We start from the raw sequence: 27,815 nt of genomic DNA, 5'->3' as shown, positions 1-27,815 counted from the left end.
ATGCAATGTAATCTGGAGTTCATACGCTCGGAAAGTTTTTTTTTTCAATTTAAATACGTAAATATTGGATACGGTTGAACATTTTGAACATTTTTGAACATTTTGTCGCTTAAACATTTTGTCGCGGGTACATTTTGTCGCGGGTACATTTTGTCGCGGGTACATTTTGTCAGTGCACTAATTTTCGGGTACATTTTGTCGTTGAACATTTTGGACTTGCACCAATTGTCGTGTAACCGTCCGTGTCGCCTGGAGGGTGGATGGCGAGAGAATGGCTCTTGTCTGCGTTTCCGCGTTAGGAGCTCTCTGCCTGGGTGTTGCTATTCGAAAAAAACTGGCAATCGCTGCCAACTGACGGGACGATTGGACGTCACGTTACAGTACATAATTGATGTAAATGGATTATTGCGTAAATTGCGATCGCACGTACGACAATCGTTGCAACAAAAATCGCAAATACGGAATATCTGGCACTCGAGTTCTCGTTAGTACAACATTTAGCTTGGGTAGCTTTAGATTGATGGAGTTTTTGGCGCCAGATGTTCCGTGATCGATATTTTAACGACGTGCGCGAGATCGCTTTTTGCGGAATAATCACCAAACCGTAAACTACGTGTGTAGAAATTAAATTGAAATTTCTTTGAGATATACATAGGTACATATAAAATATGAAACGGGCCGACGAAACGATAGATAGGAATCCAGCATGTTTGATTACAGTCGTCGTCCGTTTCCATGGGGATGCTTATCGGCCACCCCAATGCTTTCCATCAGTCGCAAACGTTACCCCGCAAAGAAAACTCGTGCCAGTTTTTCCTCACCGTGAAAATCCACTCGCATTATTGTGATGCTTTCTTTCGCACGAGATTCGACGTCGAGAACGTTCTTTCGATATCAAATTCTAATCAGTGAAAAATTGAAACATTCATTCGACCGTTACAAATACGAGAGAAACGTTTAATAAACCGATTATCGAATAATATTATGGTGTATGGGCTTATGTTCGAAACCAGTGCAAATATGGCAACCGAAATTGACGATATGAAAATGTCCGAAGACAGACTCATGGTATTGCCGTTAATTTATAAATATAAATTTATGCACATTTTATTTTATTATGATGTTTGTCTATATTTAGATATTACTCATAAGACAAATAAATAGTTTTTTGGGCATGATTTTTGTTTTTACTTTAGCCAATCATTTTTTTTTGTTTGTAAAATACTAAAATATTGTAGAATGAGTGTAAGAAGCTTAAAAAATATATGTTGTATATCAAAAACTAAACTGGAGATGTATATACATATGTTGAAGTTTCTATTTTTTTAATACACTATATAAATGTTCATATACATATGTGTGACATGTAAAATAAAATAAATCTGCCCAGTCGTTTTCGTGCTGCGGCAGCTATCCATTACCATTTGCCGTGTAATAAAATATTTGAAATTTATCTTAAAATATTTAAAATTTACACACGTGAATTTATAAATCACCGTGTAGATACATACATAGTATATATATGTACATATGTATGTATTTCCATATATACACATTCAATGGTTGTGGTTACTTTTATGCATTTACATATTTATGTTTTAGCTAATTATAATTATTGTTATTTTTTATGTATGTAGTTATATTCGTATGTATTTTTATATAATTATATAATTATATGTATTTTTGTCGTATTTATTATCTCCATAAATACATAGTTATACAGAGGACGGGAAGTGTACCAACAAATTTCTTTTAAATGAATTTTTATGTTGTTAAATGTATTTTAGAAATTTTACATCTTCAAAGGAAAAAGTTTGCTCTCCAAATTTGAAATACCAATAAAATTATATTTCTCTCTACAAAGTTAGGGCCATGGGTTTGTGATATGTATAATGAATACTTAATTACATATATACATGTGTAATATTAGTAAATATGTATTATGTGTCCATAAATATTAGCCTTTATTTTATGTTATAAATATATGTTGTTACATATATTATTTTACAATTGATGATCTTTCTATTATGTAAGCAGCTCAGTATTTTACCAAATTTGTGTAATTATTTAGTTACATATGTGTACATATTGATACATTTGAAGGAAAGCATTGTGATGTTGACGGTGGTTTCTAGAAAATAGAATTGCGTTTTTGGATGTACATAAATATAAGATCTGGAACTAGAATTTTTAATTTATTATTATCGAGTCAACTGGATGCAGTACAATATTTCTATTAACTTTGATTAAAACAAAACTTTTTAGAATACATATGTGTTTTTCTTGTTGGAATCTCGCCGTTACGGAAACTGGACGACACCATTGCGCATTAAAGTGTAGTTTTTATATCATAATGTAATATAATAATTCATACACAAATGATTCACTCGTAGAATATATATTTTCCAATGAACAGTGGGATGAATGAGTGCCGAAAACGTAAAATTTGCAATTAATGCACGTGTATAATTTGACAGGTAGCCGTACGAGTGAGACCCCTCAACAAAGGCGAAACACAAAGGGTCATCCACGTCATCAACGACAAGGTGAGAATATTTACAATATGTGCAGAAAAAAAGGCCATTGTGAATTAGAATTGGCCACTTCGACCACTATTCGATAGAATAACAACAAAAAACAACCGTTCAATGGGGTACCAGGCACCCTCATAAGTGAACTCGTGAACTATCACCTTGAATTTCAGTACAAAACAGCATTACTTAATTTTTTTAAGCATAAATGTGTTAAAATCCACCATTATTTGCACATATTTGGTTTGGGCATTATACCTTCGAAAATTAAAGTGTAAGCTTCTCACGATGTTTGGATTTGAAATAATATTGTTTGATATGCCAGAAAGGTTGACATCCTCTGATGCATTCGATTTATGTATTCTTTCACGTATAATATAATACTGTCCGAGAAAATAATTTCAATCAATACACAATCTATGTATGTTATGTATTATATAAAACATAGCAGACATAAAACCGTAGCTAAATGGTAGGTATGAATCACCGTTTCGTATGGATGAACATTAGTCTGGCCTTTTTTTATTTTAAATTATCATTCATAATGTCGCTCGCGTGAAGAATTATCACGGAATATCGATCAAATAATGGTCTTCACTGCATTTTGGATGCTAAAACCTGTTACGCTTGTCATTTTATAGGCTGTCGCCGTCGAAGAAGCAACTAGAGATGGACCTAGAAAGAGAGCTTCCGAGAGAATATACACGTATGATAGAGCTTTCGGCGAAGAATCTACACAGGTATTTATTTTAACCGTGCTGACTGAAGGGCTATTAATTAAAAGGCAAATAAATCAGTCGAACATAGCAGTTTATTTGAGCAATGGATGAGATTTTCATTATAAAACATCTGAATCCGGACATATTGAGAGAAGAAAACACGGTATTTCAGATACTTTAAATTATTATTGTCATTACTTGTGTAATTAATAACATCTGGTAAACTGAGCTTTTGATCATTAAAAGAGATAGAGAGAAAACCAAATTTTAAAAGATAGATTACAAATTTCGATTTGGATCCACTAAATTTGGTCAAAGTACTATAATAAATTTCCTGAAAAGGTTCAGTTTTTATCAATTTTCCGTTAAATTTTAATGAAAATTAGTTTTTTTTGTTCATTTCCAGGCTAATGGTTCGTAAAATCAACCCCCCTATTTTACTAATTAACCCCCTAACATAAATTAATTTCAAATTTCTGATATCTGTAAAATCAGTACAGAAAAACTTACGCTGTTACTAAGATACATAAGTTGACGGTTTTGTAATAATCGAGTTCGACTGTATTTCAATAATATTATATTACTAGTGTTATGCCCGTTGATTTCAACGTCTGGCTTTGGAAAGGAATTGATACATGAATTAAAATAAGTAATATATAAATAAGTGTAGTATAGGCGCGCGCGCGTATTAATGCGCCGTTCGCACGCGTCGAAATGAAGAATGAATGTGTGTGCATGTGTGTGTGTGTGTGTGTGAATATGTGTAAGTTCCCGCGCAGCGCATCTGGCGCTGACGTCTCCCGTTCCAAATCAGGTGCTTAATATCAGGAGCACATGTCAGACGCTCCAAACCCCCCTTCCCCACTTCTCCGCTTCCCCACTACCACGCTTCTCCGCGTCCCCTTGAAACGATCAGTTGTCACACAACATCCCTATGCATAACGTATACTACTTGCCGACGCATCCGCCACATAAATACTCACATACCCACAAACATATGTACATCGCGTCCGTTTTTATATATGTATATACTAGTGTTATGCCCGTTGATTTCAACGGAAAGGAATTGATACACGAATTAAAATAAAGTTACATGTTATACATAATATAGTGTAAGGTAATTTATGTGTAAGCGCACGCGCGTATTTTGCGCCATTCACCCCCATCGAAATGATGAATGAATAAACGTGTGTGTGTTTGTGTGTCTTCGTGGATGTGTGTATGTGTCACCCGTCGCTCGGCCTGACGTCGCACATGCCTGTCGTTACTCGGCTTGACGTCACATGACGCTCCACATCCCCTCCATTTTCCCGCGTCTCCTCGATCATTTGACTCTGATTGGCTGTGTGTCCACGGTCTGGCACATACCCACATATACATACATACATCGTGTCCGTTTGTATACATATAATAATAATAACAGTAGTACAGTGAAAACGCCATTGGTTGAGCTTTAGATTGTTTTGTGCAAAAGGAGAAGGTTAACTAAATTGGTTTTCTTCTTGTTTCGTGCGTGGTGAGTGGTGACCGGTGTAGTTAGATTTTATCGACCACGACACGAGCACTTAACACTCTAAAGCCGGTGCAAAAATAGCCTTGCTTGGGGGTGTTATCTTTAAACCAAAAAACGCACCCCCCGACTAGCGCAAAAATTTCAAGGTCGTATTTCTATTATTACATTATGGACACGTTTGATTTTCTTCTTTCACCCCATCGCATCGCAAGTAAGTTGGCATCGCTTAGGACAAGGGCGATTATTACGGTTGATAATGTTTGTTCTGTGTGGGACGTGGGTCGATCAAGGTTGTCTTTTTTTCGTCGTACCGTTAATCTCTCACCTTCTTTTGTATTCATGAATAAATCAGGGGAAACGTTTTCTAATTCACTTTCTCATGCTGAAGCTTTCTAGGGATTTTATTTAAATAATTTATATTTATTTATTTATTTAATATACTTGGGGGAGGCGGCAAAGCCGATAGGCCCAAGGGGTTTTAAATAAACATATTTTACAAATTATACATATTTGCAATAAAAAAATGAGAAAAATTAAAATACATTAAAAAAACAATATTAAAATAAAATAAGAGAAGAAAAAAAAATATATAAACAAAAAAGATAAAAATACAGAAATATGATTATGGGAAAGAAGAATCACAAAAATCCTTTGGTTTTAAAAAAAGTATCAAGTTTATTCTTAAAAATATTAATATTAATAGAGGTTACTAAATCGTTGGGAAGACTATTCCAAACTGAAACCACTCTGTTAGAAAATAATGTATCTCTGATCAATTTATTAGATTTATCTTTTTGTAGTCTAAGCGAGTGACCTCTGAGGTGAGTGTTTATGTTGAATGAAATAAGATTAGAAATATGACAATTATATTTGACTTTACTTCTGCATGAAATCTTAAGTTAATTAAAAAAAAAATTGTCTGCGATGAATGCGTTCAAATTATAAAACATATCGAATTAGGGAATATTTATAATTTTTGTTATTTGTTAAATTAATTATGTTCGTATTTACATATGTATGTACGTACATTCTAATCATATTTTATTACAGTGGTGTTACCCTAATGGTTTCCATGGGTTTCCGAAAACCCGTTGTTAAAAATCAAAAGTTTCCGGAAACCCGTTATTTAATCTAAAAATTAAATTTTTATCAAAAATTATAAAAATCTTGAAAATTTAATAAACTTTCATGTAATAGTGCCTTGGACGAAAAAAAATGAATACATATATGTACATATGTAAAAAAAATGTAAGTAGGTAATATTTTCAAAATAATTTTATTGAAAAAAAATTTGGAAGCCGTTGTTCAAAAATTGGGGTGACACTACTGATGATATACCATATATTCTAATCATAACCAGCAGAATAGACTAGTAGTTAGCATATAATGCTTTGAACAGAGTGGTCACGGGCTCAATTCCCACTGGTTTCTGCTGGCCAGACCATGGATTTGTGAATCCAAGTCGATCGTTTCCTATCGGAGTTTACCAATTTATTCAATTTTCATTGAAATGGTTCAAATAAATCCTGAGTTATCAGCAATCTCGAATTTCGATGAATCGTATAAAATGCTGCAAATTTACAAATTTGACCATATATGTCTCTGTGGATATTAATTGATATGTATTTATGTACTTAGCATTTGTATCAAATGTACAATGTTTCTGGCCAGGCAAGCGCATTGGAGTTGCCTGTTAAAGATTCCTGGTATAAGTTAAAGATAAAATAAAAATATGATTTTCTTATGAACGAGTTTAAGATTGTTTCGTTGTTTATTTTAGCTGTTGTTTTAAAATGCATGCTTGAAGTGGATTGCATGTGAGAAAATGAAGAAAAAAAAGAATAATGTATGCAAAGTGGTTTCGTTTCAAACGTTCATATATGTATGGACATACATACAAGCCTACACACTTGCTAACTTGGAGTTGTATTTCATCGTTCTAAATAAAATTTCACCTTAGTTTTCCTTTTTAATTTCCCACAGATGAACCTTGACCAGTTTTTTGTTTCACCTTAGTGATTACATGATATATACATATGTACGTTTGAATATGAATTGATTGTTTGTATAATATGGTAAATAGGAAGAAGTGTACGAGTCGACAACCAGCAACTTGGTTCGAGCCGTTCTTTCGGGATACAATGGAGCTGTTTTTGCTTATGGGGCGACGGGTGCTGGGAAGACATACACCATGACAGGTGGCCCTAGGGATGCTGGACTAATGGAAAGGGCCATCACTGGTCTTTTCGACGCCGTTCAAGCCACGGCCAACCCCGAAGACTATACGGTGAGAAAATAGCATTCTTTGATTGTAATGTAGACTGAGAAATGTATAGCTGCAAACTCCCTGTTTATCTTACGGTTACGCCTAAAGCTATAATTTGTATTTTTATTCGATTACTAGATGAACCCGACATGCGTTGCAATGCTACAATAACGCATGTAATTCCCGTTCCCGTTCCCATTCCCGTTTGGATGGTAAAACGGGAATGAACAATAAAAAATAAACCAACTGGTGACGTGGTTACCAACGAACACATTTCCTTGACTACACAATGGCGCTTCAAACTTTCACGTCGGGAAACTCGTAATTTATTACGAATATTATTATTAAGAGGTTGCTTTCCCGTTTTTTTTTTCACAGTAAGCTTCCCGGACATGCATACAACAAATCCTGAAAGTTCCATCGTAATCGGTTGAGTGGTTTAGGACCCTATACGATACAGACAGACATTCAAATTTTTTTTTTATATATATATTTATTTTTATTTTATTTAACATTTTGGACCATTGTGGCATTACAGGAAGAACCTAATGCGCCACAATGGCCTACACAATTTATTATGTAGACCATTTTAGGTAGGTTATTTTAATAAGAGAGGGAAAAAACAAAAAAAAAAAATTCGGGTGTGACCAACCCATGACTTTATCTATGTATTTGAGGAATATAAGAAGGTTACAAAACAAAATTCGATATTGAACTAATAACTATGATAGCGATACAAATTGAGCGCAAATACTTGCACAAGACAAAAGTTCTACTTCCGGTTGTCGGATTTTGTTCAAATTTTTTTATTATTTAAAATCAGTATAATTATTATACACATTAAATATCAAGAGGATAAAAATAATATAAAAGGTCAAAATAAAAAAATGAAATATTGTTTTAAAAAAAAATACTACTTCCGGTTTACAAATTCTGACCAAAACGTTAGCAAATCTAAGTTAGTACATAAAGAATACAAATATAATATTTTAGCTTAATACGTTCAGGGGTGAATTTTCGCATGATCACAAAACTTCATCTATTGTTACTACGTACATAGATAAAGTAATAATAATAGATAGAACAACAAGCAAAAGCAAAAAATTAAGATATAAAAAATTACAAAAACAAAAAAAGTTTTATTTTATATATATAGAATTTTATATATGTACATACATATATACATAGATTACTTTTCACTAGTCTCCACAACTCGGATATTTTCTTGAGAAAGCCAAGTTGATGCTCTCTCGACCTTCATTAAAATGATCAAACATACATCCATAACGTGTAATTTTTTTTTATTGCCTCTTATTGTCTCTTTAAACATCTGTGATAGTCTGATATCTGTTTTTTTTTCAACTTAAGAATTTAATATGAATGCATACTTAAGCCGAGTCTAAGTTAGCAGATGCAAGTGTCATTGTCTTACAAGTGAATTAACGCCTCATAAAACAAGTCTTTAAAAGTTTACGCTTACATCAATCAATTATAAATATAGCGCTAACTTTTTCAACATAAAACATTCATATGTATGTGTATGTATGTATGTATGTAGGGCAGTTTTATGATGTAGGCAGTTAGAGCGGATATCGAACCTTATCAATATTCAGTAGGTAGTGGCAAATGATGACGTTCTCATCAAAAACCCATTAGGAAGTTGTATAATTGAAGTTGTTAAGATAGTTTGCTGGGCGGTTGTCTTAGATATACATAAATATGGATGTGTAGTTTATTCGAGGGCGCTTATGCGTATTGCGTGTCATCTATTATTTTCGTTTCAAATAACCCCCTCACTTTTTCTTATTTACACCAGAAATAATCTTATAATTTTTTTAATATCTTTTTGATTACAAATCATATGCGTATTATATTATAAACATATTTCTAACATTGGAAACAATGTGACGACGGTCCAATTCTACGGCTGGAGTTTTTGTTTGACAGACTAATTTTGAATGATCGTATATGAATTTTTAATTTTTTATATACGACGAGGGAAACTCAACGAATTTTTGCTAAACGAAAACGAAAAAACTATGAATAATTTCAGTTTTAAAATATCAACCGTTTTCAGCCTAATATACTTTGGCGGAGGGTAAAATCATTGTTATAAAATAAGTTTTTTTTTAATAATAATTAAACATTAGTTATCTAATATCAATAATATTATTAAGAAGAGCGGAAAAGTACATTAGTTTTGTATACATTAGCTGATTAGCACACACGTTTTAACTAATATTGTAAATAAGTTTATACTAATATTATACTTAAATTAGTATAAGCTGTGCATTTCTTAAAATTTACGTCAAAAATATCTTCATACCGTTTGTTTTCTGAATTTCTTAGTTTTATTTTATTTTTATTTACATACATATATACCAGGAAGGCCTTACAGATAAATCCCAATGCGCCCTCCTGGCCAATTACAAATTACAATTACAAATACAAATGCAGCATTGAATTGCGAGACACTGAAAAACTCGCAAATTAACGAGACATCTATGAATTGTACATAAATTTTATTGTACATCAATCAAACTTCAAATAGTGGTGACATAGTAGGTAGGAAGGATTTTAGTCAATTTTTTTCCGGGAACCGTTTCAACAATGAAATCAGAGAAAATTGACAAACTCTGATAGGAAACGATCAACCTGGAGTCACAAATCCAGGTCTGACCAACATCATACTCTGAAAAATTCATTTTCATTCAGGGATTGAGAACCCGGCACCTTCTTGACGCTAAGCAGAAGCTTAACGACCGAGCTATGCTGTTGGCTTTTATTTCTCTTTCATTTATTTTTGATTACGTGATTATGATATGTACGATCTTTTGTCTGATCCAAAATTGACATTAACGAGCATTCCCGTTGAAAGGCCGTAGCCGTCTGTGCGACCGAAGCTTGTTTCACATCAAGCTCGTATCGCCATAGATGCTGAAGTTCTCTACAAATTCTTTGCGCATGCGCACAAGTGAGCTGTCACTCTTGCGTATGCGCATTAGTGAGACGACTCTACAGTCATCTCGCTCGCGCGACACTTGCTCTAGAAGCAAAATCTTCTTTGCATGTACGGATTTGATTCGCTTTTTATGTATGGACTTTCGGTTTATTCATTCATTGATATTTCGTACGTTGCATCCTAAATTACTTACTTTTATTATTTTATTGTAATTTATGACGTCCTAAATTATTATTTATTATGGCCCTGAATATAAATAGCCAAAGTAACAATGCAAGTGGATTTATCGCCGTTGTTAATAATAATTGCAATTGTTTAATGAAAAATTTACTAAAAAAGACATTTGCTTCTCTTCCATATAATGAAAAAGAGATTATTGTTATAAGCCCAAAACCCTCACCAATATTGAATATTCATTCAAAAACATATCAAAGACATTTTAATAAATATGCATAAATATGAGAATGTTTGGAAGAATAAAACAAAATTTAAAAAAATAAACTGATCGTGTTTTGGACAGCATCTTTTGGTTGAAAAGTCACCGCACGCCACTGATGTACCTATATATATTTTATATATAATACCGAAACGGCATCTGTAATTCGTTGCTGGATTGGTCGGTCGTTAAAAAATATATGTTTTTTTCGATTTAAATAAATTTAATAAAAACCAAAGGAAAATTTATTTTTATGGTTCAACGGTATTCTCACTACTAGACAGCATTTCCAGTTCAAGTCAATATATCCGTGCTAAAATGGAAGAGATTATCAAAAGTGGAACCGAGTGAAGCCGGGTATAACCACTTCTGTAATTTTCATGAAAAAACTTGATATCACGTGTGAGAATATTTATTTTTTATTTTATTTTTAATAACTTTAAGTGTAGGATTTTCGGTGTAAATAACGTTACATACGTAGATAACAACAGTGGTTAGTCGTAAAAATCGTTGTTCCATCGTTATTTATTCAAAAACGAATTACCTATTCGTCATTATCGTTTTATCGATTTAAAAAAGTACATTATATTATATTATACATAAGCCTTTTTTCTAGCACATATTTATTGAAGGCTATTTGTTGATTAACTTTATCCAAATACAAATTCTGTCTATTTGTAATTTACATCAGAGGTAAGTATTGAATATGTACTTATATTATAATTTTAATGTCGATGATTTATCTGAACTTGAGCTATATATTGAATTACTCGTATATCATCATCATTATCATCTACAGCCATTTGCCATTTATGAAGTGCTGGGTAAAGGCCTCTCTAATACGCTTCCACTCGTCTCTGTTCTGCGAAACTCTCACCCATCTCACTTCACACATTTTCCTAATTTCCTCTACCCATCTTCCCTGCGTTCTTCCTTTTACCCCTTTGCATTCTATCGGATACCATTCTAGCACTTCTTTTGTCCACCTTTAGTTCATTCTTATAATGATGCGTCCTGTCCATTTCCATTTAAATTTCTTTAATCTATCTACTATGTATGTCTACTACCCTTGTCATACTTCTCACCCACGTATTCCGTTTCCTGTCTTTCCCCGTTATGCCAAGAAAATAATGTTCTATACTTCTTTGAGTGCATTAGACTTTGTATAGCATCTTGGCTTTCAACGTCAAAGTTTCACATCCATACATCATCACTGGAAAAAAACATTGATCGAAGATTGTTTTCTTCAGGCAGAGTGGCATTTTTGATTTAAAAACCGCATTCATTCGTCCAAATCCACTCCGTCGTAATTTCACACGTCTCTTTATTTCTTCTTCTTTACTACCGGACATGTCAATTATTTGACCTAAATATAAATAATTATTTACTACTTCTACTGGTTTATCATCTAATCAAAAGCTTGTAATTTCGATGATTTACCCGAGTTTGAGTTATATTTTGAATTACTCGTATATATGTATGTATGTACATAAAATACATTGAATGTACATTTGTATACACCTACATATGTATGTGAATTACAATACTGAATTCATACATATATGTATACGTACAATGTGCGTTTGGTTGATAAATAAATTGAAACGGTGAATCTTATTTGGTGTGGTCACAAATTGATTTCCGAAAGCCTTCGCCGATGTCCTCCAGTATTAATCCACTTTCGATAGTATAATATGTACGTATGTACATATGTAGGTACCTATGTACGTGGAAAATGGGGTTTGGCGGAAAGTGCTTATCTCAGATCAATTACGTCGATACCAAAATTACTATCATATATGTATACATATGTATGTACATACATCAAATAATGCCTCAAATGTCGCGACAGCTTTCGCATTCGTTAAAAATCGGATAAGATTTCATTTGTCCGTCAAATTTGATTCAAAAGTCAAACATAAACACATACTCATGTATAAATACATATTACATACATACATATATACACAAATGTATATAATTTCAAATTAATGGATTGCGTATAAACATCTTAAAAAAAAAAAAAAACATCAAGTTCGCATAAGTTTTGTAGTGAATTTAATGGAAATAATATGGCTTTGGCCCGAACGGAAGTCATCACTCTTTCCTTTCATAAAAGTTTCAGTGGAATTTCATTTACCACTCGCTGAAGCGCTATTTTTGTTTAATATCTCAATATTAAAAATATTCCAAATTTTCCGGATATAGTCGAATTGATCTAGCATGTGAGACTTACGTAAAACGTACATATGTATGTATGTACATGCTATCGCATGGCATTTTAACTTTTATTTTTTGTTAGTATTACATAAGTTCGTGTTTCGTATTTTTAAAAATATATTAACATTTATAAACTTTTAATACAAAATACGTAAGTTGTTTATATTATTAATTTATTTATGGGATACGTACATATATATTTTATATAAATGGAAATTTATATTTTTTGGACGATAAAAGTAATTGTCAACGTCATGTTATGGACAGAAAACTTACAGTAATATTATTAAAGACCTTGCATTGAATTATATTGTAATAATATTATATAGTTAAATAAGAAATAATTAAAAAAATAAATAAATAATTTGTTTAACACATTATACGAATGAGACAGCGTACTCGGTTCTCGTAAGTCTCAAGCTACATACATGGGATTGACTATAGATAAATATACGAGATTTTAGTGTAATTATAAAAAATGATAATATATGCATACATATTTTTTATTATTTATTTATTTATTAGGTAAAAACAGTCATATAAAATTATTTAATAAAACCCATATAAACAAACAGACCTAAATTACCATAAATTTAAACAATCTTATGAATAAATGGCAGTCGAAATTAAACAAAATACTTAATAACTATGAAATAATAACAATATACTCAATAACTATGAAATAATAACAATATACTTAATAATTATGAAATAATTCAATATACATACATATGTACTTAATAACTATGAAATAATAACAATATACTTGAAACTAATGCAACAACAAATCTATACTATAAACTATGAAACTAATGCAACAACAAATCACCTAATCTTTTCCTGAAAACAAATGTATCGGAAAATATATCAAGGTCATTCAAAACTTTATTAAAATGTCAACAGGACCGTCTGAAAAAGGTACTTTTCGCGTAGTTTGTATGAAAAGAGGGGATATAGAATGTATGTACATACAGGAAGTGGGGGTGGGCCTTCGTAAATAGCACGACCCCTATTTGGTTTTATTCCATAACATTTTATACATGTATTATTTTTAGTAAAGTATACTTCGTAAGCGTGGCGTGGGTGTCAGAATATCTAGCGTGAAGATGAAAATATAATGTACATATGTATGTCTAAAGATCGATGATTACATGTACGTGAGTTGCTTGGATTTATATGAAAGGGGTGTTCATATACCACATACATACATATAGTAGAACAGTGTGTTAGGTTTTGGTGCATAAAAGCCACACTTTATCCATGGAAATCGTTGACCATCACGCGACCACATTTTCCTCCTTTTCGTTGCAAAATGGCGCATTTTCCACCACACATATTTGCCTTATCAGATTTAATGAGCCGATAATGTATAATTATTTTTTCCATTCACGAAAATTTTGTTTAATTATCGGTCTTTTTTATTATTATTATAACATTAAACATTTTTGATTTTTGTGGCAGTACATACAATATACTATTATATATACATAGGTATACATATTTACATTTCGAACTAAAATACAATACATACAACGTATGTGTACATATATCTTTTGTGTAGATAATATATAAAGAATTGTTAATGAATGGTTTTTGTTCATTTACGATAGCCGTTAACTGCAATAAATCGTATTGAACGGATGAGAGTGGGGCTGCATGTTCCATCAGATACTCATGGATTTGGAAAAGCGAGGAACGAAACGCGTTTCCACGGAAAATAGTAATTATCAGGACATGTTGGGGTACGTGACCCGGATGTTAGAATGCTTTATGCTTTATCATACATAATATACATACATTTATTTATTTTATTCTAAACAGACCATTGTGGCATAACAGGAATTCCTAAAGCGCCACAATGGTCAAAAAATATAACACAAAAAAACAAAATAACAATTAAACATAAATTAATACATAACGAAAATAATATACTCATCAATTATACATTAAAAAAATACATTTGAACATAAACATAAATACATCCATACATAAACATAAAAAATAGCATTAATAATAACAGATAAAGTAAAAATATCAAATAAAAAATATAGCATAAGGAATGCCTTGCACCTACAGCCAGTTCCAATAAATATGTGAGAAACAACTACAAATACAAAACATCCCTGTAAGGCCCAACCATATAACCAGCAGTATGGCTCAGTGGTTGCGTTTATGTTTAGTGCCAAGAGATTATTGGGTTCGATCCCGGATTAATCTTTAATACTGCTGGTAAGACTTGGATATTTGTGACTCCAAATCAATCGATTCCAATCAGAGTTTGCCAATTTTATCTGATAATTGTTGAACCGGTTCCACAAATCTTATGTATTTAATGTATGTATGTACAATTTGTAAGAAATTATGTACAAGTCAATAGATGTCTCATTGAATGCATTAATTAATTGTTATTGTCGTGTTCTTCAGCTTCTCGAAATACAGTGACTCGTGTAATAAAAAAGCGGCATTGTTTGTAATTAATTATCTAGGAAGGCGCATTGGGGTCTTCCTGTCAAGCCTTCCTGTTATATATCGATGTACAAATAAAATAAAATCTATGATATAGCCCAGGAAACTGTGATTCAGGAATTAGGCACCGCATATGAAATTTTGTTTTATTTTCAATAGGCGAGTTAAATTACGTAAAATGAGATTTTTTCCGTCAAAGAGTAGATATTTACACATTTTTTTTGGAATAGCAAACCATCCGAATGGCCAACTTGGTTTTTCTTAAAGTATTTTACAATTTTTTCGCAAAGATGCGGTTCTTGCAGAAATTGGGGGCTCGGTGTTGCTTTTGAAAAAGTGAATTATTGGCATAGACTTAATATTTATTACTGTGATTTAAAAATGATAGTTTTATTTATGCAATATTATTTAAATCCACATGATCTGTTTGTGACAAACATCCCTGTCATGTGTGAAAACCGGTCGGTTAGAGTTGGGTTTGGTTGTTACAGGCGAGATATTTTTTTACATACCTCTTCTTACTTCGCCTTACGATTACTATTAAGGAAAAATTTTGCCTCTAATCCGATCGTTTTCATACTTTGCCATATTGCTCATTTTGTTCATCAATATATGTAAGTAAAGGTGTCATCCGCCATTACGATGGTGAAAAAAACGTATTAGACACGATTGAAAATACTCGCACGAAGATCTGCCTGACGTTAATCGCCCAGAATGTTTGGTCGCATTGTTCGCCTACTACGATCGCTTTGTCTTACTTCTTGCTGTATATCCCTTTTTGCCCTTATCAGATTTTAATTGCTTAAACGCCTATAACTTTTTCTTTTTCACTCTATATTTTATAAAGTTTGCTCTATAGCTTCTCATTATCTCTCATATGTACATATATATATATTTTTAGGTCACTCATATTGTTGTAAATGTTGATCGTGATATAAGCGAAAGTAAGTCTTAATTTCGAGAAATATTTCGCAAAACATTAAATAAAATGTTATGCGTTTAAGAAAATTCAAAAATACTAGTGGCCTGTAATGCGTTTATCTTGCTTTTGCGAGATTCTGTACACATCGAATTAAAATAAGTGATGACAATTTGTGAATTAAATCGTCAGACCTATAAAGAAATTTTTCGAATTGATAAAAAATACTAATCAGAAACACGTGATTAGAACAAAGTACCGAATAATTAGTTTTATAAGCGCGAAAATTCCGATGGAAATGTTTTGGAGTTGGAATGAAAGAGTCGAAAAGAGTAGGTATGTACCTAATATATAATCAATCACACACGAAAAGCGCCAATTAGTGACTGATGGTGTTCTTTGTTCGGTTAATCTAACCGGCAATTACGAACGGTTTAGAGGTGACGTGTGCAAACAATGTGCTCCAAACTGAACAATTACACCACTCATTATTCAAAATCCGCCATATTTTCAATCATTCATACCATTCCAGTTTCGCATCTGGAAATAGACCAATTCAATTCAAGACAGGGACAGAATGTCTCGAAACTCGAAGGACGTGAAAAAATATTTTCACAACATGAAATGTCGATTATGTACACCCATTATCCACTACCTAATACTAATACCTATTGCAATGTTTGGAAATAAAGCATACAGTCCAAATTCAAAAGTGATATTTGTGCAATATTTACAAAGAACTATAATATTCATCTTAGAAATTGAGTGCACATTTGTGGACGTGTATGGAATTAGAAGTGCACATGCATATTTACCTACAATATACATATTATGTATGTACATACACTTACTAATGTGTCAGAGTGAAAAATAAACCGCTCGACCTTCTAACGAATTAACCGTATGAATATTTACGGTGTTCTATTGATTGTTAACCACATCATGCAATCGGAATTGACCTGGGTCAATTTCACGACTCAAAGAATTAAACCTCTGAAATTGTATATGTATGTACATACATATAGGTATTATGTATATGTATATGGTTGATAAATATTTACACGTGTTCGCTTATTCGTCGGATTATCATTATCATCATACCATACATAATAGATTATCGAAATAAATTATATTTACACTAATATTGATCGGTGTGCATACACTAATCAAATACTCATATACATATATTATGATACATATGTATGTATGTATGTAGTTAATATACATAGCAAATTAACCCAATTTTTACTTTGCCTGTGCGTATATACATACATTGTAAATTTTGAAAATCCTTTTTATCAATATGTGCGTACTTGTTACTTCGAAAAAAATGAGTTTCAGAAATCGTCTACGCACGTAACTATGATTTGCACTGTTATTACATATATGAAGTGTGTTTTTACTTTATCTATGTACGTAGTAACAATAGATGAAGTTTTGTGATCATGCGAAAATTCGAACTCGAGATTTTGACTGATTCGAACTCAGAATCGATCACTGATCACGTTTTCATGATCTAGAAAAAATGTGTGTGTCTGTGTGGGTGTGTATTTTGGGGATATTTTTAACACCGTTAGTCCTATCGAACTGAAACTTAGTATCGGTTACTGAAAGTCTTATCGACACGACGTAAATTTTTTTCAAATTTTTAAGTTGACCGGAAATGGTACCTCGCCTTATAGGTGTCCTCTTTTTTTAAGTTTTTGAATTCAATTATCTCCCAAACCACTAACTGAATCGGACTGAATTTTGTTTAAATATAATACAAATAATAATTTTTATAACCTCATATTTTTTAAATATTTCTATCTGAACCGGAAGCAGTACTTTTACTCTAGAGAATCGAAGTTTTTTATGTTTTTTTCAGAAACCTTTTGGTTTATTGAACTGAAATTTCATATCTAGAAGTTTAAGTTTAATACCAAGTTAATAATAAAATTTAGTTAGCATCCGTCAACCGGAAGTAGCAGTTTACTCTTGTTCGATTTTTCTTCCACTATTTTTTTCGACCCCTTAAACATGTGTGTTCGTCACAAAAAAATTCAAGTATAATTCTTGTTGCAATTTGATGAAAATGAAAAAAATTATTAAATTTTATAAACCGGAAGTGGGATTTTTTTCACTTAGAAAGGTTGAAAATGTTATGCCCACTACTCTGTCCACACCCCTGAACGTATTAAGCTGAAAATTTATATTTCTATCCTTTATGTACTAACTTAGAGCTGGTAGGGTTTTGGTCAGAATTCGTAAACCGGAAGTAGTATTTTTTTTAAAAACAATATTTCATTATTTTTTCATTATTTTATTTTGACCTTTTAAATTGTTTCAAGCTTCTTGATATTTAATGTGTATAATAAAAATAGTGATTTTAAGTTAAAATAAAAAAAAATTACTTAATTTAATGAACCGGAAGTGGGATTTTTTTCCTCGTAGAAAGGTCAAAAATGTTGTGCCCACTACTCTGTCCGCACCCCTGATCGTATTAAGCTGAAAATTTATATTTCTATCCTTTATGTACTAACTTAGAGCTGGTAGGGTTTTGGTCAGAATTCGTAAACCGGAAGTAGTATTTTTTTTAAAAACAATATTTCATTATTTTTTCATTATTTTATTTTGACCTTTAAAATTGTTTTAAGCTTCTTGATATTTAATGTGTATAATAAAAATAGTGATTTTAAGTTAAAATAAAAAAAAATTACTTAATTTAATGAACCGGAAGTGGGATTTTTTTCCTCTTAGAAAGGTCAAAAATGTTGTGCCCGCTACTCTGTCCGCACCCCTGATCGTATTAAGCTGAAAATTTATATTTCTATCCTTTATGTACTAACTTAGAGCTGGTAGGGTTTTGGTCAGAATTCGTAAGCCGGAAGTAGTATTTTTTTTAAAAACAATATTTCATTATTTTATTTTATCCTTTTAAATTGTTTTAAGCTTCTTGATATTTAATGTGTATAATAAAAATAGTGATTTTAAGTAAAAATAAAAAAAAATTACTTAATTTAATGAACCGGAAGTGGGATTTTTTTCGTCGTAGAAAGGTCAAAAATGTTGTGCCCACTACTCTGTCCGCACCCCTGAACGTATTAAGCTGAAAATTTATATTTCTATCCTTTATGTACTAACTTAGAGCTGGTAGGGTTTTGGTTAGAATTTGTAAACCGGAAGTAGTATTTTTTTTTAAAACAATATTTCATTATTTTATTTTGACCTTTAAAATTATTTTTATTTTCTTGATATTTAATGAGTATAATACTGATAGTGATTTTTAGTAATAAAAAAAATTTGAACAAAATCTGATAACCGGAAGTAGATCTTTTGTTTTGTGCAAGTTTCCATACATTTGCGCTCAATTTGTATCGCTATCATAGTCATCAGTTCAATATCGAATTTTTTTAACCTTCTTATATTCATCAAATACATAGATAAAGTCATGGGTTGGTCACACCCGAATTTTTTTTAATTAAAATGAAAGATAGTGATTAAAGGTACATATAATTATCATAGAATCACATAAACTTTTATTGCTCAGATGAATTGGCCTAAATGGTGAATTTTTATGGTCGGTCGTAAAAATTGATTTTACCCGCGATCGCATTAAACCTTATATCGTGCTAAAAAGTCAACATTAAAATATTTTATTTCTTTTTGGTATTGTATCGAGGTTTTGATTTGATTGAAATTAAAACATAATTAAAAAATAAAATTTATATCGTTTGTTTAAAAACACCAAACGAAATCATAACAAGTTCAAAAATATATGTTTCGACCTTATTTTTGCAATTACATATATGTATGGTACATACATAGTTGAGAGCTCGATTCGTACATCAAATTTGTTTGAATTGTAAGATACAAATGTTTCATTAATATTGGGTTGGTAATAATTTGTTGGTTGCCTAATGGTGCGTACGCACCAAGCCGACAAACGGAATCGCAGGCCAACTTAGCTGAAAAAACGAAAGCGGTTAACTCCAAACTAAGTAATCTTGACCTTTGGACCTTCCATCCTTCTGATCGCGCCCCGCATGTCCCAACCCGAAAAAAAACAGCCGGATGTCACCGACAAAAAAAACAGAGTCTATTGTCATTTTGACGAGAGAAACAATTGAAGAACAAAAAAAGCCTTTGATATTGGCATATTGCCGACGACATCGCGGATTATATGAACACCGAACGATCACGCATACTATTATATGATACACTGTTATATCTGCAGTAGTGGTACTTTTTGAAGAAGTGAAAAAAATGATTCAAAACATCTTAAGTCGAGTTCTACCTGTATATAATTGTTGACGATCTAATTTTATCTCAATCTCGAAAATTTATTTAAATTGTGTATGTTCTGTTTTAACTTTCAATATTTAATTATAATTTTATTTTGATATTTGAATTTAATTTTAATATATAATAGTTTTAATTTTGATATTTAATTTAAATTTTTTAATTTAATTTTTCGATGGATGGATGTTTAGAAATATCGTTGATATATATTTCGAGGATAAATTGACTGATAGCTATAAATTAGCTTGTTCAATAGTATTGGATAAGTGCAACGAGCATTAGACAGTAAGATAGGCGGCGATATGAAGGTGATTTGGACCGATTTTGCAAATAAAAACGATTGAAAAGAAATTTAGAATGTGAAAGGAAAGGTGTTAACAATGACGTTACAGCCCTCAAAATGTAGTGGTGTTTTATGATTTATTGTGATTTTCAAGGGTGATATTTCATTTTTTATTCCAAGGATAGGCAATCAATAAAATATGAAAGAGGGGGCTAAATAATTAATATTGGCGCGACGACCGAAAGTTTGTATTGTCGATTTTTCCACACTTTGTCCGAAAACTGACCGCAAGGTCGAATTTGACAGGCTATCGATTATAGCCGAGGTCTCCATTCAATCCCATGGTGAAAATATTGACATTAGTTCGATCCTAACATCCGATATACCTATGTACGTATGTACATACATACGTGTGTGTGTGTTTTTTGTCTTTATTCGAATTATGTACATTTTATGTATGTGTACGGTTTTTTAATTTGCTGTCGCAGGTCACCATGTCATACCTGGAGATTTATAATGAGATAATTCGAGATCTTTTGAATCCGGCCACGACGAGCAGTAGCAGTGGAAGTGCAGGCGGTGGATTGGAACTTCGCGAAGATTCTGGAGGAAGGGCAGCCGTGGCTGGTCTGAGTGCTATCCGAGTGCACAGCGCTTCAGAAGCTTTACCTTTGCTACAGAGAGGAGGAAAAGTGCGAGTCGTTGAACCGACAGCGGCTAATAAAACCTCGTCGAGAAGTCATGCTCTATTGAGGTATGCCGAAAGTTTGTTTACGTGTGTTTAAAGATCCTTATCTTGTAGTATCAAAATTGGTGTAGTTTTCTGGAGTAGAGCATTCAGTAGGAAACATGAGCGCTTGCCATCTTGAGGTTCACTTTTTTGTGGCTGTGAGACACAAGCGCAACGCGCTCTCCCTGTCTGCTCATCAAATTCTTAGTTTCGACTATTTTTTTTATATTTACAACTTGGAACGTCACACTTTTATCGTTCGTGATCTTGGTGGGCCCATTCATGACTTTTTAATCTTTCCTAATTGCTCGTTTTTTCCCATTGCCTGCTCTTTCGTAGCCATAGTTGGCCGTAATTGGCATCTGCGTAGAGCAGCGAAGCGGTCTTATAGAAATGTTATAGAAATTTTAGTGTTGTATCATCGCATGGGTGTTGGCATATTCACTTATTAAATAATAAAAAAATTAAGAGAAATGTGTCGGTTCAATTGGCACGCGGTCGAACTTTTTTCAAATGTTTTTTTAAATATATTTAGATTTGATTGTTAAATATGACAAAAAAGGTATAAACTACCTATCTACCTACATGAAAATAATATGAAACACCAATAGAAAAATTAATTAATTAAATAAATTTTCAATAGATGGCGGTAAATTCTTTGCCAAGAAAAAAAAATTGTAGCAATTAGTATATATATAAGTTTTTTTGCTTTTGTTATTGTATTCATATATACGTTTTGGCAGTGGTTTAGCTGTGACGTACGTATGTATGTCAAATCGAAACGACTATTATAGTACAGCGAGCGTTATCTCAGACAGACACACAGACAGAATAGCGATATTATATATATGATATGATAAGATGATTCTGTGCCCGAACCAAATTTTTCTTCGGTGTGTCATTTAAAATTAGCACTGTTTTATTTATTTTTTTGGTGACGATGGGACTTAGTGATTAATCGCTGAAAGAACTTGGGGATACTCCATAATATATGCATGAATATACATATTTTTGTAGCGTAATTGTAACGAGCCGATCCTTGGGATCCAGCGGCGAGGGGAGTAGTGGTGAAAATGGAGTAGCCAGTGGCAGATTATTTCTGGTGGATTTGGCTGGAAGTGAAAGAGCTCACGTTGCAAGAAGCAAGGGTCGTCGACTTCAAGAGGGAGCTCATATAAACAGATCTTTACTGGCTCTTGCCAATTGTATAACAGCGCTATCCGGTGGAGCTAGGTAGGAACTTTGTCTCATTTCGGCCAATTTTCTCGTCTTTTTATTTTTTTTAATTTTGGATTATATTGTATTTGAAGATATGTCAATTATCGTGATTCGAAGTTGACCAGACTTTTGAAGGAAGCTTTAAGCGGAAATTGTAAAACAGTTATGGTCGCTCATGTATCGCCATCTTTAGAAAACAGAGAAGAAAGCCGTAATACTTTACTTTATGCCGATAGGGCTAATCATATTACAAATAAGGTATTTATTAAGATTTACAATTTTGTTTTCTTGGTTTTATTGTTTTAATGCAAATTTTGATAAAATTCATCTTCAGGTTAAAAGAAATGTGTTGGATACTGACTATCACGTGACTCAGTACAGAACTGTAATAAACGAACTTAAGGATGAAATAGCTAGGCTGAGGACTAAAATGAAGGAAGAAAGACCTAGGTACACATCTATAATATAATATGGTTCGGTGATTACATCCTAAATGCAAATCGCTACCAGGATAACCGCTGCTACGAAAATCACACAGAATAATTTCTGAACAGAAAACTACCCAAATAATGCTCAAAACTGCCCAAATCTCGTTAAAAAAAGCATTTGCTGAGCAATATATGGGCAGTTTTCTGTACGGCAATTTTCCTGTGCGACAGGAGACCGCGCGAGCGATTTTCGTAGCAGCGGTTATCCTGGTAGCTATTCGCATTTGGGATGTAACCCGTTTACTATATAATATACATATGTATGCACATATACTTTCGGAAATCATTTTGTATTGCATTAAAATTATCATTTGGCTGAATTTAATAGATCTGGAGTGGCTGCTGAACAGAATGCTAATAATCCGCAGAAGAATAACGAAATGAAGACGTTGAGACACGCGATTGTGGGAACGTTTCAGGAGCAGATGAGACTCAGAAAGAAGCTAATGGAGTTGGACAGTCATTTGTTGGGCTTGGCTATGGATGCTGAGAGACAACATTTGGTTATAAGTCATTGGGAATCTAGGAATAACAGACTATATAATGCTCCGACTACTTCTAGAATTTCCACACAACAGAGTTACAGGTAAAGTTGGGCTGTTTCTTTCCACTACATATGTATGTGTAATATTTGAACGTCATCCATTGAAATTACAATGCCGTTGTTGAAATTAGAAGGAGTGCAACAGCTGAAGAAGGGACTGTAGCTGTGGAGCAAGCTTGGGCGGAATTAGCCGCCTTGGAACAAGACCAGGAAAGGGCGAGGGCTGATCGAGCGGCCGGTGAACGAGAATTGGAGATCGTTCGACAGCGTGGAGCTGCTTTGGAAGACGTATGATTTGATAATGAGATGAGATGTGTTGATGTTGGGAATGATTGGGGCGTGTTCACAGAAGTTTGTTTATACATATGTAGGAGCTGCCATCTAGGACGAGCAGCGAAGAAGAGAGGGAGCTCTTGGCTTTGGCATGTCGGGTTCATGAACTTCAAGCAGATAAGTTGGCACTTCAAGGTGAAAGGGCGAGTAGAGCTGCCGACCTTAGGAGACGTGATTTGCAACTGTTGAGATACGACCGACAGAGACAGCTCAGCGATGAGATTATCACTAGGCAGCGACAAATCATGGACGGTAACGTAACCCTGTGTATGTTATAACCAAAAATCAGTTTAAAAAATCCACTAACTGCTAAATTTTAATTCAATAGTGTTGATTTTTTTACGTTGCTAATTTTAATTTTTATCACTCCTCAAGTAAGTTTTCGCAGTCTTACAAAGAGCTTGAAATTTTAAAATCTCAAAACCAAAGTAAAATGAATTTTTAAAACAAAATCAAATAACGTTTAGAAGCATAAAAACATGAAAATATACTTGTATAAACTACTGGAAAATATTAATATTTTTAATTAATTAATGAATTGATTAATTTCAAATAATTACATAGATAGTATTTATATCATTTATGAATTATTTTAATTACTATTTGGTGTAAATCTACATCTACTTTTTATCAAGCTTCTCATTGACTCTCGCAGACTGCAGACACATTGAACGGCTAACAGTTAATTTTGCTTGTGCATAACGGAAAAAATATATTTTCTCTTTACCTGCTATGTAATCGACTGCGACCTTTTCGAAGTTGTAACCGTTGAAAACAATTTTCAAGATTTGTATAATTTTTGACCAAATTTGTATGAATTTTTGGATTTTTAACAACGGGTTTCCGGAAACCCATGGAAACCATTAGGGTGACACCACTGCCTACACATGTACATATTATATATTCTGGTTTTCAGAAGGAGGAATGAAGTTGCCTCCAGATTTGCAGGAGCTGTACACTCTGTATCAGCAGGAGATTCACGCTGCCACGTACACAGATAGTGCAATGGTCTTCAACTCGTACACCCTGCCGCCGATAAGTTCCAAGTCAGTGTAACTTCTATACATATTCGTACTTAATCGATGAGGTCTTGGTGTGGTATTTACATAGTAGCGTTGTGGTTTTGGCAGTATGGTGGAGTCCGTGCAGTGGTCCAGCGGAAGTTCTGGGTCTGGCCGAGGTTCCAGTTCTGGGGGCGACAGCGAATGGTTGGGGGGCGGAAGCCCCGCTCGTCGTTTGCTCGGAGCCCCCGTGCAGCCCCCACTGCGCCTCCCCCGTTTACCCCGCACCCCCGCCTCGTGAGTCGCACCCACTTACCTCGCACCACCTCTATGTACGTCTGCGTCTTTTTATCATATTATTTTTATCGACACGAGTGTTGCTTTTAAGGTCCTCATGGGTATTCTATTCTACTTATGTATATGTACATACATACATATAAATAGGTATGTAAATACATACGTACAATATTCTATTGTATCAAAGATCCCGTGACAATTATTCAAAGCACCAATCACCGAGCACATTTTTCACTGAAGTTTGCATTTTGTGTTCTGTAATATCGATAAAAAAATCGATTTTTTTCATCGTGATGTACTCCTAAGATTACCGATGCAAAGGGATTTCTCATCGCCATATTAGGTAAAAATATTTAAGCAAATAGAGTGCATAGAAAAATAATCTCGTCTTAGATTTTAACGACGATACGTTATATGCATACATGCATATGTTTGTATGTATGTATGTAGTACGTTGAAAAACTCATAAGGACTTTTAAAACCAATTACATATATAATAAGCTTAGGTATAATAATTTACTGAAATCATAATGTTGCTTTGAATCTGTATTTTTAGTTTTACAATAAACAATGCTAAAATTACAATAAAAGTTGGTTTCATATTTTCGCATTGGTTGCATCAATAATGTGAAAATACATGTTAGTACCCACTAGAATTTTGACTGGAAATCAAAAATAATGATTTAATTAAAATTTGAAATTAAAAGTCATCCCATTTACGAAGGATCACCCCCCCCCCCACCCTCATTAATCGAAGAGGGTGTGCAAAAGCAAGAGTCGATACATAGTCGTAGTGTATGCATATTTTACTTGGAGTAGGGGTGGGCCTTCGCAAATTGAAAAATTTTCTGTCGTATATTACAAAGGTAAGGCAAACATGTATGTAAATATGTATGTTTGAGAGATTTCTTAGAAGCACATTGTATATGGCCTCTATTTAACCGATCAGTAAAAAAAATCACATTTTGATCAGTAAAAAAAAACATTTGGTAGGTAAAAATAATGGATTGATCAGTGAATATAATAAATGATCAGTTTTTTTTTATCAGTTGCTATGCGATCAGTTATTAAATAGAATGATAAGTATTTAAATAATATGAGCAGTAATTAAACCAAAATGATCAGTATATAAAACGAAATGATAAGATTTTAAAATAAATGATCAATTATTAAATGAAACGATCAGTTTTACGCATTCTGACAGATGAAGTACTCTCCAACCGCGTACGTTTCTTTGTTTACGCCGGACCACGCGTTGATAAAATCTGACATTCACTGGTGTTTTGATTTCTCGCTTTTCTCCTGGACTTCGAATTCGTTTTTCAACTGGCCTTCTTTCACTTGCTGAGGCTTCTGGCTTCCTGATTTTTGTTTTTCCCTTGGACTGAATTTTTCTCAGATATGTGTTTGACCCGGCTTTAACAACTTGAACATCGTCCATAAACAAATATTGACCCCCTCTCCGTTTTCAACCCCCTCGGCCCTCACCCCTTGCTCCAGGTTCATTTCAGTCTCACTGTCTCATTTCTTGCGTGTCTGTTAAATTAATAAATACCGACCCTAACAACCTAATCTTAAATGAATAGGGCCAACTCTAACTTAACCTAACCTAACCTGACCCTTAAATAAATTAGTGTTGGCGGCCAAGATCTGAGGTGGGCGGCGCGCTATCATCCAACTGTCAACAATTATAATTTATTTGGTTTTGCTTATCATTTATATTATTTAACTGATCATTTATTTAATAAATTACTGATCATTGATCTTAATTTTTAACTGATCATTTTAGTTATTTTTAACCTACCAAATAATTAGTTCCCATTATATATTGTTCACAAGTGTGATTGAAGTAATTCGCACTTACATATATAAATATGATACATATGATGTACGTATGTAATTGTATGTAATTCATTTGATTCTTATAATCAAGTAGGTATAATGTTATGTATTTCAGTGCACAAATTCAATGCTAATATGATTGTCGGTATTGAAATAAATTTTCAGCTCCGGTGGCAGAAACATCAAGAGGTCATCAAGCGAAGACAGCATCGTCGGAGGTGGTGCAGAAATTGACGACGACGTAGTGACCAGCTCTGATCTTGAAGTGAAATGACTGTTGGACGACGTCGTCTACGACTAAAGTTGGACATTCCGGAAACTTATGTGAAACAATATTTCATTCTACATATTATTCACTCGTAGCACAAATACATATTTTACAGTTGCTTCCTCTTATTGTGAAATGGACAAGTAACAAGTAAACAATGTTTAGTAATTTGTCGGGTCAGTATTTTGAGAACTTCCTTTCGTGATCACGAGCTCGTGTTTTTGCCACATTTATGGTAAAATATAATACCCAAAATATTATACTGACTGAATAAAAAAATCTGGATATACATACCTATGTACCTACTACTACTGGATATAAATACCTACATAACGTACAATGAATGTAAAAATAATAATTAAACGAAGAATTTTAAAATGATGAAATTATTACAATGTAATTATAAAATTTAAATATATGTATAAAATACGTATAGAATTAAGTAGGCTAAAATTGTTTTCAGTAAAAGTTTCTTTCTATTTTTATAGAAATCTGAAG

At 33.0% G+C, this 27,815-nt stretch overlaps 2 protein-coding genes across 2 annotated transcripts in view; both read left to right on the top strand.

The window, feature by feature from the left end:
- LOC143916579 (uncharacterized) overlaps positions 1-27,815 on the top strand; it is a 590,438-nt gene that overhangs the window by 289,159 nt on the left and 273,464 nt on the right. The window lies entirely within an intron of this gene.
- Positions 985-27,664, top strand: LOC143917363 (kinesin-like protein KIF19). The gene is made up of 16 exons (XM_077438843.1): positions 985-1,068; positions 2,478-2,546; positions 2,624-2,805; positions 2,857-2,860; positions 3,173-3,271; positions 6,847-7,050; positions 21,085-21,350; positions 22,344-22,559; positions 22,637-22,802; positions 22,879-22,994; positions 23,361-23,618; positions 23,711-23,864; positions 23,948-24,161; positions 24,826-24,955; positions 25,040-25,242; positions 27,215-27,664. Exons 1-15 carry the CDS (start codon positions 985-987, stop codon positions 25,209-25,211), a joined length of 2,334 nt encoding a protein of 777 aa, XP_077294969.1. The 3' UTR covers positions 25,212-25,242; positions 27,215-27,664.

This window comes from Arctopsyche grandis, chromosome 9, assembly GCF_051622035.1.
Source record: "Arctopsyche grandis isolate Sample6627 chromosome 9, ASM5162203v2, whole genome shotgun sequence".
NCBI classification, from domain to species: Eukaryota; Metazoa; Arthropoda; class Insecta; order Trichoptera; family Hydropsychidae; genus Arctopsyche; species Arctopsyche grandis.
Note: the sequence above shows the minus strand (reverse complement) of the source record. Positions and strands in the feature narration are given on the sequence as shown.

Bases quoted from the DNA above. Each gene is read 5' to 3' on its own strand.
- LOC143917363 (XM_077438843.1), top strand. From the start codon at position 985: ATGGTGTATGGGCTTATGTTCGAAACCAGTGCAAATATGGCAACCGAA. The intron at 1,069-2,477 runs GTATTGCCGTTA...ATAATTTGACAG, and splicing joins TGTCCGAAGACAGACTCATG to GTAGCCGTACGAGTGAGACC. The intron at 22,803-22,878 runs GTATTTATTAAG...ATTCATCTTCAG, and splicing joins CTAATCATATTACAAATAAG to GTTAAAAGAAATGTGTTGGA.